The 13295-nt window shown below is 48.5% G+C and overlaps 1 protein-coding gene across 1 annotated transcript; it reads right to left on the bottom strand.

The window, feature by feature from the left end:
* Positions 1 to 12670: 12670 nt before the first annotated feature.
* On the bottom strand, positions 12671 to 13080 carry ARTN (artemin). The gene has a single exon (XM_015422945.1). The coding sequence runs from the start codon at positions 13078 to 13080 to the stop codon at positions 12679 to 12681; it is 402 nt and encodes a 133-aa protein (XP_015278431.1). The 3' UTR covers positions 12671 to 12678.
* Positions 13081 to 13295: the final 215 nt, after the last annotated feature.

Below are 13295 nucleotides of genomic sequence, written 5' to 3'. Positions count from 1 at the left end.
GCAACTGGGGGGGGGGGGTCCTTCCCTAACGGGATTAAAGGGGGGGGCGTCTATCAGCTCCTCCGCACCAGAGGGGAGGGGCCAGTCTCTCTGTCTCCAGCGGGACGAAGGGCGGGGAGCTGCCTCTGCCGCTCCTCAGCCGGGGAAGAAGAGCCCGTCAGGATGAGCTTGAAGCCGCCTGTCTCCGCCCCCACCCCGCCGCAGCAAACGGGGCAGTCCGCCTGAGCGCACCTCACAGGGTTGCGAATAGGGCCTGCGATTAACTGCCGCTAATTTTCGGCCGGGGGAGCTTCTTTCCTGCTCTTAATGGCGGAGAAAAGGGGGGGGGGCGCTATTCATTCGCTCGCCGGAGCGGTGGGTGGGTCTGTCTGTCTCCTACTCCCCTCACCGCTCCGCTAGGCAGTCCGCTCTGCTCAGGCACATCGCGCTACGTGCCTGCGGCGGACACGGCACGCAGCCCCGTCACCTCCCCGGTCTCGCAGCCGGGCTAATTGACTGACAGTTGGGCCGGGTACCCACTGAGGCAACCACCGAGAGTGGCAGGGAGGAGGGAGGGAGGGAGAGGGTCCTTATATAGCATCAGGCTGCTGTCCTCGGTGAACGCCCGCCTACCGGCCCATTCGCCTCTCATCCATTCAGGCGCTTCGGACGCCTCCTTGGCTCAAAGGACTGACCCTATGGTATGGGTTCATGGGAGTTGTAGTCCCGACCCCACCCCGCGGATAAGAAAGCAACGTTTATGGGAGCTGTAGTTCCCGCGGTGGCCTATCTCTGTTGCACCCCCTGGTGGGGAAACTCGAGGTCTCGTGAAATCGGGAAGATAGATAGTAGATTTAGCAAAATGTAGCCTCGGCGGTTGAATGCGGTCACCCTGCAGTAGTAAAAGTGCTTTATAGATGGTAGAGTGCCGGTGTAACTAGTGTACAACTTCTTACTCTTTTGAGCCTGCCACTTTTCAGGCAAGACATCCTTCAGAGCACAGTCAGTACCTAGAGCTGCCAGCTCCTGCTTGGGAAATTCCCGCAGATTTCAGGGCAGTGTGTGAGGAGGAGAGAGTTCGGGGACGAGAGGGGGCTCAGCGGGGTTGTGATGCCAGAATCCACCTTCCAAAGGTCCCGTTTCTTCCGAGGGGACTGATCTCTCTGTAGTCTGGAGATGAATTGTGGTTCCAAGAGAACTCCACGCCTCCACCTTGAAGTTGGCAACCTTAATCAGCCGCCATCCTGTCCAACAGCTGCTCAGCTTTCCAGGTCAGCCATCTTCCCCAAGTGGTTAAAAAATCATAGGCAATCGACGTTTTAAAGAGGCAAAAGATGCACATCGAAGCTGCAAAGATGCTCTCGTTCACTGGAGTTCGTGAAAGCCCTCGAATGGGGAAATTCCTGACTCCAAAAGCACAGAGGTGTGTCTGTGTGTATCCATTAAATGTTCAGTGTTCTAGGAAAAAAAAAATCATATGTCCGTCTTCAATTGATTGAGGACATACATTGCTGTCTCACATATACATGTCCACATATATTCTCAGGTCCATCAGCAAAGACTCTGGAACAACCTCCACAGTTATAAGATTAGAAGACAAGACCTTGCAGAGGAGGAGGAGGAGATACCCCGCCCTTCACTTGGAGTCTCAGAGTGGCTTACAATCTCCTTCCCTTCCTCTCCCCACAACAGACACCCTGTTGGTTAAACAACAGGATGAGGAGGGTAGGAGTAAATGGGGAGTTCCCTTGGAGGGAAGTAACTGCAGCCCCCCCATAACATCTATTTTAAGATTGGTGGCATTTAATTTGCTTATAAATGATTTGGAATCACAAATAGTGGTAAAGTAGTCAAGCTTGCACCAAAGCATGCTGGAGAATGAAAACCACAGTGGGTTGTGACAAGATCCAGGATCTCTCCAAAGCTGCGAGTGGGCAATGCTGTGGCAAAAAGTTCAATGTAATCCAGTGTAAAATGATACATACGTGGTTAAAAAAAAGTGTTATGTAGAGATTATCAGGAAAAAGACTGAAAATAAAATGGCCCATCTCATAATGCCCATGTGCAGCCTCATTTGGGTTGCTGTTTACAATTCTGGTTGCCCCATCCCCAAAAAGGGTATTTGGAAGCTGGAAAATAAGCAGGGAAGCACACCAAAAATTATCAAGACCATCTAAGGAAAAGCTAAAGAATCTAGGACTTTAGGTGTAGAAAAAGGTGACTTGGGGGTCATGATAGAGATCTACAAAATCATGCACATTGCAGCAAAAATAGAGTATTTGCTCCCTCTTCCAACATATCAGAACTCAGGATATGCAACTCAGGATATGCAAGCTGATAAACAGTAGATTCAGGAAACTTGTATAAGTATCTTGTAAAGCTTACTGCCACAAAATGAAATAATGGCTCCTTTCTTGTGTGTGTGTATGTGTGTTACGTGCCATCCAGTCACTTCCAACTCATGGTAACCATATGAATGAATGACCTCCAAAACTTCCTATCATTAACAGCCTTGCTCAAATCTTGCAAACTGAAGGCTGTGCCTTCCTTTATAGAGTCAGTCCATCTCATGTTGTGCCTTCCTCTTTTCCTGCTGCCTTCAACTCCTCCTAGCATTATTGTCTTTACCCAATGAATCTTGTCTACTCATGATGTGACCAAACTACAATAGCCTCAGTTTGGTCATTTTAGCTTCTTCTTTTTTAACAGTTTTTATTTATGGTTTTTACAATGTAAACAACATATGCTAAATAAAATGTCTTAACAATTTCGAGTCTACTTTTCTGATCTGTTATCCAACCATTTATACACCCTTGACCATCGGTTTAGATATAGTACTTCATCCTTTCCTTGCAATACAATGTTCAGATGCTGCAGGAAGACCCACCAGACAAGGTGGAGATTCTGTCAAGTGCAATTTCTGAGCTATCTCCTCTCGAGGGAGTTCTATCAGTCTTCCAATATAGTCATTTTAGCTTCTAAGGAGAGTTGGTTTGAGTTGATCTGGAACGCACTTATTTGTCCTTTTGGTGGTCCATGGTATCCATAAAACTTCCCCATCACCACAATTCAAATGAATCCGCTTTCTTCCTGTCATCTTCCTTCACTGTCCTACTTTCACACCCAGACATAATAATAGGGAATACTATAGTATGCATGAATTATTTTGATCTTGGTCTCCAGTGACACATACTTACCCTTGGGGGGGGGGGGTTTTCTAGCTCCTCTGTAGCTGCCCTTCCCAGTCTTAATCTCCTTCTGATTTCTTGGTTGCAGTCTCCCTTTTGGTTGATGATTGAACCAAGGAATACAACGATTTCTTCTTCATTGTCAGCCTCGTTGTTGTTGTTTTACTGCCAAGTCACAGCTGACTTATGGCGACCCCGTAGGGTTTTCAAGCCAAGAGACGTTCAGAGGTGGTTTGCCACTGCCTGACCACATCACAACCCTGGTATTTCCTGGAGGCCTCCCATCCAAATACTAGCCAGGCCCAGGGCTGACCCTGTTTAGCGTCTGAGATCTGACGAGATTGGGCTAGCCTGGGCGAGCCAGGTCAGGCCAAGCCCTTTTGTTGTTGTTCAGTCACACAGTCGAGTCCGACTCTTCACGACCCCATGGACCAGATCACGCCAGGCCTTCCTGTCTTCCACCGTCCTCTGAAGTTTGCTCAATTTCATGTTCGTTGCATCTATGACACTGTCTAACCATCTCATCCTTTGCCGTCCCCGTCTTCTTTGACCTTCAATCTTTCCCAGCATCAGGGTCTTCTCCAGTGAGTGCTCCCTTCTCATTTGGTGGCCAAAGTATTTGAGATTCAGTTTCATTATCTGGCCTTCCAGGGAACAGTCAGGGTTGATTTCTTTTAGGATTGACTGATTTGATCTTCTTGCAGTCCAAGGGACTCTCAAGAGTCTTCTCCAGCACCATTGTTCAAAAGAATCTATTCTTCGGCGCTAAAACTTTAAGCCAAGTCCTAAAGTTGTGTAATTCCTCAGCAGTCATTACTTCTTGATGTTCAGCTGTAATCCAACTCTGGCACTTCCTGCTTTAACCTTCAACAGGAGTCGTTTCAGATTTTCACTATTTTCTTCCAGTAATGTGGTATCATCTGCATATCTCAAGTTGTTAATGTTTCTTCCACCAATTTTCACCTTCAGTTAAATCTGTTTTAGCTTTCCTTATGATATGTTCTGCATATAGACTGAATAGATAGGGAGATGGATTATATCCCTCTCTGACACCTTTGCCACCTGGAAACCATTCTGTTTCTTCATATTATTTATATGTATATCATCTATATCAAGGGGTCCTCAACCTTTTTGAGCTTGCAGGCATGGTGGGCGGAGCTACAAAATGCCTGCCAGAAAATAGCTGTGTCATGGGTCTGCCTGCCCACACCTCCTTGGATGAGGAAGAGATGGAGGAAGAAGCTGGCCCCAGCCCTCAGATGCTGCAGGAAGACCCACCAGACAAGGTGGAGATTCTGTCAAGTGCAGACTGGGAATCTCGGGCTGAAGTCAGAGTGCCATGCCCTCAGTCCTGCTGCCTAAGATCCAAAGCTGAGGCAGAAGCCCTGCAGCCACCAGCTTCACCCCTGGTGTCACCAGAGCCCTTGGAACACCGGAGAAAGTAAGCCCAGAGGGAGGCTCAGGACTGGTGTTGTGGTGCATGGTTGGCAGCCCAGCACTGGTCAACCTCTGCCTGTGAGCTGGAGTCATTGCAGGAGCAGGGCTGACCACCCTGTAGGCTGCTCAGCCATTGATGACTGGCACCTGTCCCTCAATGACTCAGCAGGTTGCTGAGTTGCACCAGGCCCTGAATGGCTCCTGATAAAAGCTGCTGTGCTACAAGTTTCCGTGTGCTCGACCTTCTGGACTGTGACCTGGCTTGTGCACTTTGGATTTGCCCTTCTGATTTGATGCTTGGACTCCTGACTAGCTGTGCTTTGACCCCAGACTGTGTTTATTGCCTCTTGCCCCAAGTGCCTGCCCAAGGTTGCCTACCTCCAGCAGGGGTCATTTCGTAGAAAAAGAGCTAGGGGAACTCATTAGCATAACTCATTAGCATATGCCACACACCCTGACATCAGGGGCCCGGCGGTGGACCTGCAAGGCCAGCGGGAGTGCGAGGAAGCCCCGCAAAGGCCCTCCCTGGCCCCAGGCAGGCAGGGGTGGGGAGAGGTGGGGAGGAAGCAACTTACCCTCCCTCTTCTCCTGCCTCCTCCTGGCTGAATGAGGGCTGGAAGCGGGGTAGCCGGAAGCAGGGGGTGGGGCTTCGTCATGTGCCCCGCCCCCTGCACCTCACCCGGGGGGACTGCGTCCCCCGCGTCCCCCCCGAAATGACCTCTGACCTCCAGGGATTCCAACTGATCTTCAGGTGACAGAAGATTGCCACTTTGGAAGGTGGAGTCTATGGCATTATACTCCATTGAAGTCCCTCCCCTCCCTAAACCCTGCCCTTCTCAGTCTCTACCCCCAAAATCTCCAGGTATTTCCCAACCTGGAGCTGGCAACCCTAAGCCTACCTGAATCGGGACAGAGTGCCACAGGAGGTAGAGCCAGCCACAAAATGATTGCCACAGCTTAACTTCAGTAACACAGTGTAGGTCAGGGGTGTTAAACATACAGCCTGGGGGCTAGAACTGGTCTGTTATCAGGCCCTCAAGCAAGGAAGATGAGGGTGGTGGTGGCAGTGGCAGCAAAACCAGAGAAAAGACCCATGTCAGGTCAGCTGGCAGGAAAGTCCATCCTCCCCTCCTCACTCTCTTGGTTGGGCCAGGCTGCGCATGCACGACTGCTTCTCCTGTCAGAGGAGGGGGTCACGGCCTCCCCATCAGTGTGCATGCACACTGAGCCTCCCCCTTTGCTTCAGCAGCAGAAGCTGCCTCCTTCACCGCTGTTGCTGCCACCTTCTTTTTCTCCTCCTCTGCCCGCCTCTCTTGCTCTTTCTCCACCATGATGCCAAAGAAGCAGCCCTTTGGGAGGAGGGAAGGAAGATGAAAGGAGGGAGGAAGTCATTGTGTGTGAAGATGGTGGAGTGAGTAAGCTGTTAGATGGAAACTTGAGGTAGGGGAAGTGTAGGAATTGGAATGCCAGAATATATCTGCAAGAAGGGATATAAGGGACTGGAGGGAGGGGCACAGAAGGGAAGGGTTGAAGTATGTCCAATGGGGTGTGTGGTGGGAACTACTCTTGGAAAGCTAAGGGAAGGGAGGAGAAATATAGGTGTTGGGGTGAGGGAAGGTGCTGAGTGTTTATGTTTGGGGGGAGGGGTGGAATGCAAGAGCAGGGTTGGAGGCTAAGATAAAACAGGAGTCTTCAGCCCCCTTAAAAACTTCATGAGATTTTGTTGCAGCATTTTTATTTTATGGGGACCCAAAGTAATGTACAGGTATTGTTCTCCCCACCTGTGTTTTTGTTCTCACAACAACTGTGCCAGGGGGCATGTTAGGCTGAGAGAGTGGCCCAGTTTCCATGGCAGAATGGGGCTTATGAACCTGGGTCTCCCAGTTGCTAGTCCCCATGCTCAAATCTAAGTACCATGGGGTATATGTGTGTCTTTGTGGAAGGTCAGGTCTCTAAGTGGGACTGAAGCGCAAGGGAAGGAGTAGTCAGTGGGAGTAGACTGAAGATTTGGGGGAGGGTGGATGGGTCTGGATGAATCACACAGAGGTGGAGGGAGAAAAGGGGTGATTTAAGAGTTTTGGTCCTTGACAGGTGGCTGGTGAATTTTTGGAGGGCTTATTATTTTTGTGGTGAATTGGGCAAGTGTTGAGAGCAGTGGCTTCCCTTGGACAGTTTATAATATATGAGTATGTTTTGGGGGTAGACCTCTCTAAGTGGGGAAGAAACTGCTTCACACACAAAATGCTTCCAGGGTTGCAGAGAAAAAAGTTGCTGATCTAGTGTAGTGGGGAAGAGAAGGAAGAGGACCCCTGGGATTAGTTGTGCCAGGGAGGGATTGTGTGGGCAGAAAAAGTTTCTCTAAGGTGGGAAGTGTACTCAAGGTGGATTACAAATAGTGAGTCAAGACAGTCAACCAAATGGGGTATTCACACTGGTCCCCACCACCAATGAAAGAATGTCACAAATCAGTGTGATGCTGTACTGAAGGGTAAGCTTTCTGAAGTTGGCATTAGCAAATTTTACCAGTTTTTAGGTCCAAATTACCCCCCAACTTAAGACTTTTGTTTCTAAAATTCTGCCTGTGTTTGGGACAATGTACGTCTGTGAACAGCTCTTTCTGTAATAAATGTAAATAAATCAAAAGTATGTTCTCAGCTTACAGATACATACCTAAACAGCGTACTCAAGATTGCTACAGCACAGACGTTGACTCCAGATTTTGATGCAATAATGTAGAGCAAGAGGTGTCAGTTATCAAAGACTACTACATAAAGGAAATACTGTAGAATGTTAATGTTTTAAGCATGTTTGTATTTTGAGTAAAAATTAATATTGTTAATGGGGTTTGCTTGTGTCCTTTATACAGCTGATATCTTTGGTATGTGGCATTACATTTTATGGCACACATGGCCTGGGCCGACAGTGACATTTATGTCAGATTTGGCCCCTGTTTGTGCTGTGGTGGCAGCCAAAGCAACATTTAAAAAAAATCTGCACAGCCAATCAAATCTCCAATAGTCAATCAGAAACCTTGCTGGGCAAAAGCCCTACCTGGCCCCAGCCAGTTACTAAAAACATTTGGCAGATGTCATGGTGCCCACAGATCCCACGTTAGGGACCTGGGGATTTATATACTAATAGTGAAGTCAGCCAAAATTTAGGATACTTAAATCTGGTGACTAGAGCTGTGAATGGGTGACAGATCTCTCCACAAGTCCTTGAGAGTTCCCTACCACGTAAGTGGCCCTCACCCAGTAGCCAACACTACACAACTGGGCCGTAGTCTTTCTAGGTACAGTCTGCTGCAGGGCAAAGGGAAAGTGTAAGACTGGTTGGGTAGGAAGATAGGGTTGCCAGCTTCCAGGTGGGGCCTGGGGATCTCCTGCTTTTACAACTGATCTCCAGCTGACAGAGATCAGCTCTCCTGGAGAAAATGGCTGCTTTGAAGGTTGGACTCTATGGCATTGTACCATTCTGAGGCCCCTCCCCAAACCCCACCCTCTCCTGGATCCACCCCCAAAGTCTCCAGGTATTTTCCAACCCAGATCTGGCAACCCTGTGGGAAGGAGATAGGGTTGCCCACTTTTTAGGAAATTCCTATGGTTTCTCAGGGTTGGGGGTTGAAGAGAGAAGGTTCTTCAGAGAGGTACAATGCCATAAAACCCACTCTCCAAAGCAGCCATTTCCTCCAAGGGAACTAGTGTTGCTAACCTCCAGGTGGGGGCTGGAGATCACCCAGAATTACAACCGCTCTCCAGATGACACAGATCAGTTCTCCTGGTGAAAATGGCTGCTTTGGAGGGTGGACTCCATGACATTATACCCTGCTGAGGTTGCTTGCCTCCCCCAATCTCATCCTCCAAGGGTTCCACCCTCAAATCTCCACAAATTTTCCAACCTGAAGCTGGCAATCCTAAGGGGAAACTGATCTTTGTAGCTGGGAGCACTATTGTGATTGCAGATCTCCAGGTCCCACCTTGAGGTTGTCAACCCTAGAAGGAGAGGGAGGAGGAAAAGGGGAAAACCTAGGGGGGGGGCTTTCAGGAAAGGGAAGGAAAGAGAAAATAGTGGTGGGGGGGAGGAAATGAGATGTCTCCCACAAATTCTTGTGGGCTCCTGCTTGTAGCCAAGTCAGCCATATCTGAGGATAATTAAATCTGGTGATTGGAGCTGTAAATGGGTAAGACAGATTTTCCTACTAACCTGAAAAATGACCCAAGTTTGCAGAAAAATATGAAATCTTTTTTTTAAAGGGGGGGGGTTAAAGAACCCTAAATAGATAATAGGAGCACTTGTAGCTTGTAGAAACAGATTCCCTCAGAGGCCACTGATAGGCAACCACAGCTTTCCTGGCTTCGTGTATGTGAGCAAAAGGTGTGTGTGGGGGCTTTCCAGGGCTGTTTTGGCCTTTGAAGGAAGACTCATTGGGGCCAAGCTTAGCTAGAGTTGCTAGCTCCAGGTTGGGAAATCCCTGGAGATTTTTGGGTGGAGTCTGGGGAGGGTAGGGTATAGGAAGAGCTCCCAGCCAGGCACAGTGCCATAGAGTCCACCCTCCAAAGTAGCCATTTTTCCTCTAGGGGAACTGATCTCTGTCATCTGGAGATCAGTTGTAATACTAGAGGATCCTCAAGTCCTACCTGGAAGTTGGCAACCCTTGGCCTGGAAGCAATCTCTGGGTGACTTGAAACCATCCCAACTTTCATGACTCAACTAAGCCTATCTGCTTTCTACTGGTTAACAGCAGCCATCCTATGAAAGCCAGTGTGGTATAGCAGTTAGAACTTCAGAGTAGTTTCTGGAAGACCCAAGTCCAAATCCCCATCTTGCTATGAAAATTCACTGTGTGGTTTTGGGCCAGTTGAATGCTTTCAGCCTAACCTACTTCACAGGGTTGTTGTGAGGATAAAAAGGAGGAAAGGAAAATGATGTAAGCTATTTTGCTCCCCACTATGGAGAAAGGCAGGGTACAAATGAAGAAAATGAATAATAAATATAGCTGAAGATGGGAACAGATAAATGGTACGTTGGTGAATGGCTGAGAAGTAGAGAATAAGGCAGGGAAAGGAGAGAGGATATAGGAGTTGTCAGGAGGGGGGAAAGGAGAAATAGTGTGGGGAGGGAGACACAGGGGAAAGTGATGTGCCCTCTCACAAGTCCTTTAAGATGCCCTACCATGCAAGTGGGCCTCGCCCAATGGCTGGCACCACACAACTGAGCCAGTTTTCCTAGGTAGAGGCTGCTGGGTGGGGGAGGGAAAGCTGAAGACAGAGGGACAGATAAAAGAAGGTTGGCTGTTGAGTGGGAAGGAAAGAAGGAAGCAGGAAAATGGGAGAGGCTATGGAAGCTTTCAGGGAAGGGAGAGAGGAAATAGTGGGGGATGAGATGCCTCCTGCAAGTCCTTGTGGGTTACTGCATGTTCTGTCCTAACAGTATCCTCTTGTTCAGAATATAGGTTGCACATCGAAAAAATCAGATGTTGTGGGACACCCATTTATTTTAAAACCAACCATAGCTTTTCATGATCCACACAGTCAAAAGCTTTGTTGTAATCCGTGAAACACAAACTGATTTTCTTCTGAAATTCTCTCATTTGCTCCAGTAATTGATGTAAATCTGCAATATGATCTCTAGTGCCTCTTCCTTTTCTGAATCCAGCTTGAACATCTGGCATTTCTCTGCCCATACATGATAACGGCCTTTTTGGTAAGATTTTGAGCATCACTTTATTTGGGCTTCTTGCTTATATGTCTTTAAAAGGGAACTGGCCAAATTAATGGATGGCAGGGTCTGTCAATGGCCACTATGACTAAATGTAACCTCCATGTTCAGAAGCAGTATATCTCTGAATGCTAGCTGCTTGGAGCAACAGCATCTGGTTGAGAACTGTGGAAAAGAAGATAGCAGACTAGATGGACCATTGGACTGATTCAGCAAGACTCCTCTTATGAGAGATGGGAATGCTCATTTTCACCCTTTTCTCCACACAAGCCTTAACTCAGCTGCTTCTGCCCCACTGACAAGAAGGAAAACCATTTTGAATCTACCCGTATCATAAAAACAGGCACCTCTATACTGTGAATGTGAGTAGAGGAGAGAACTGTCACAAAATGGTTTTTTACAGGCATTATTACTTGCCATGTCAAAAAAGATCCTTTTTCTTCTGGCTGGTGTCAAAGATGAGGCTCACACAATGCATGGTTTTCTAGCTGTGGCAGGGAGGTGGGAAAAAAACGGAACTTATCCTCCATGGTGGTCAATAGACTTAACTGTGTTTTACTTTTCATCTTTTCCCTTTCATAGCTACCAGAGGTCTTTCCATCAAAACGCTCTCTCTTTTGAGTAACACGTCAATAGCTGTCAGATTAACCTGGGCCCCAAACTGGAAAAGTACAACAGTCCCATTGCTAGAAACCTGGTTCAATAATGCCAAGATCTTGGTAGAAGTAAGATGACATAGTCTCTCAGCATTTCAGAGAGGGGAAGGCTTCGAGAATCTCTTTTTAAGGTGGTTGCTGTGATTTGGGGTACTTATGAATGGAGCTGGTATGCTTCACTACTGCCGTTTGCTTTCTCTCCCACAGAGAAGAACAAAGCCAATTTCAGTCTTAACAGGCTTTATTGCTACAGGAAGTTGCTACTGTACAAAAATAGAGTTTATCCAAATGCAAATCAAGGGTGGAGAATATAAAACCAGGAAAAGAGGAAGAGGAAATGCCTCTACTCAGGCCAAGTGGGGAAAATGGAACTGGAATTGCTGGTCACAGGCCCAGGCCATAACTTCAGCACTGGCTTGAAATGGTACGCCAGACCTTGTTCTCAGCATCATAAATAGGTGCCACTAGGGGTGGAGAGGGGTGCAAACAAATAAATAAATAAGTTAGAGAATAAATAACCTTGTTCAGAAAGCATCTACTTCTGGGGCAGGGAGGGGTTGATCCACAGAAGCCCCCACCCTACTGGCACCAGGTGAAAGCTGACCCAGGGTATGGCATGGTCTCTTGTTGGGCCCAGTGTATGCCTGGTCCAGTGACCAAACTCCAAGCTGCTGGCAGTGGTGTGTGCGTGAGGGCATGCTGTAAATCAGGATGTTATCACTATTAAAGGCTTGACAGGACAAGCCCTTTAAGCTAGCTGCAGATGTTGTAACTGCTTGGAAAGCACAGGCTTCACCAGTTGTGCTTCGTGGCCCCACCACATGATTTAGACCCCTAGCCTCTGCCTGTCAAGGGTGTATTCTTCTCACCAGGCCAAGCTCCTCAATCAGACCAGAGACTCCAAGAACAGAGACTGTTCCAAAAGCAAATCAGGAAATTACCCAAATCTGCCCTTGTTAAGTGTGCTGGTTATCCTATCTCAGGAACGGCAGAGGGTGGTGACTTGCAGGGCACAGATAGTCACAATCGACTCTGAAGCTTCTACACAGGGTTGAAAACCTGTCCTCTAGGTCCAATGTTACCTGGCGGTGCTGGACCAAATCATTGGGGCAAAGACACATTGTGAGCTGAAATAAAGGGAGCGCTGGTGATGATGGGAATATGGACCTCGCAGCTGATGGGGCTAGGGGACCTTAATAAGGAGCCTCCTCACCTGGGGAAGGATATGGAAGGACACCTGAGAAGGAGCTCATTAGCACCACAAGCCTCACAGGCTCTCTCTTGATCCCTCATCCCTCCAACGAGGTTTGGGAAATTCCAACACTGCATCTTTGCTGTCTGTCTGAGTAGATTCAAAATGCTGTTGACAGACCGAGCCCTGAAGCAGACAGATCCACCCAGAGTAGGACCCCAGCCATTGTGGGGCTGAGCTGGCCCAAGTCTTGCAAGGCTACCATCTTGTTGCTGGTGCCTTGTAAAGATGCCCCACAAGGATGCAGGTGCAGCCCCAGCCACATCTGAGCCCTCCGGTTTATTCTTCTCTTGTAGTTTCTGCCTGTCATCGGAAGCCCCAGTATGCACCACACTTCTCCTCATCCCATGCCCCATAGACAGGGCAGGCTCTTGGCACTGCTGCAATCTGGGGACTAACACCTGTCAAGTAGATGACTCTGTGAGCTCCAAGCAGGCAGGCAGTCCCTTCAGCCCACACACTTGCATTCTGCTGCTGAAAGGTTGTCCACAGTATGCCAGGCATTCTGCACATCCATGAAGGACACAACTTCATATCGGACAGGGCGGCAGCAGGGATTGGAGGAGAGATGCTTGTTACGCATGAGGAGGTCTATCTGTACCAGGTTTTGCAAGGTCAGGTCGTAGTTTGTGCGGGCCGACTCACATGACCCAGCGCAGTAGCTGAACCGTACAATCTCCTCCGACTGAAAGCCAAGCCCCAGATCCTGCACCTTCACTGTGAGGCTGTGCAGGCGGCAGTGGCGGTTCTTACGCCTTTCTTTGCTGGAGCCTTTCTTGGGTTTACTGGAACCTGATGGGGAACGCTCGGCCCTGAGCAGTTCTGAGGAATTCAGCCCTTGCAATGTCATGTTGTCCCCTGGTGGAAAGAAAAGGGAGGTAAATCACAAAGAAGTTTCCCTTTCTCTGACTCTCAAGAAGCAGGACAGGTGTCTGTCCCTATAAAACAAGGAAGAGGCATAAGGCTTGCACGGGGCATACAGCCGTCTCATCAGCCCCCTTGCTTCCCAAAAGGATTGCGTACCTTCCCCCGGGTGGGGCAAATTCAAGGAAAAGCAAAGCACCA

This window comes from Gekko japonicus, unplaced genomic scaffold (genome assembly GCF_001447785.1).
Source record: "Gekko japonicus isolate JY-2015 unplaced genomic scaffold, Gekko_japonicus_V1.1 scaffold117, whole genome shotgun sequence".
Classification (NCBI taxonomy): domain Eukaryota; kingdom Metazoa; phylum Chordata; class Lepidosauria; order Squamata; family Gekkonidae; genus Gekko; species Gekko japonicus.
The sequence above is the reverse complement of the archived record's forward strand: the minus strand, read 5'-3'. Positions and strand labels throughout refer to the sequence as shown.

What these genes read in the sequence shown, in the direction of transcription:
- ARTN (XM_015422945.1), bottom strand. Translation starts at nt 13,080, where the DNA reads ATGACATTGCAAGGGCTGAATTCCTCAGAACTGCTCAGGGCCGAGCGT.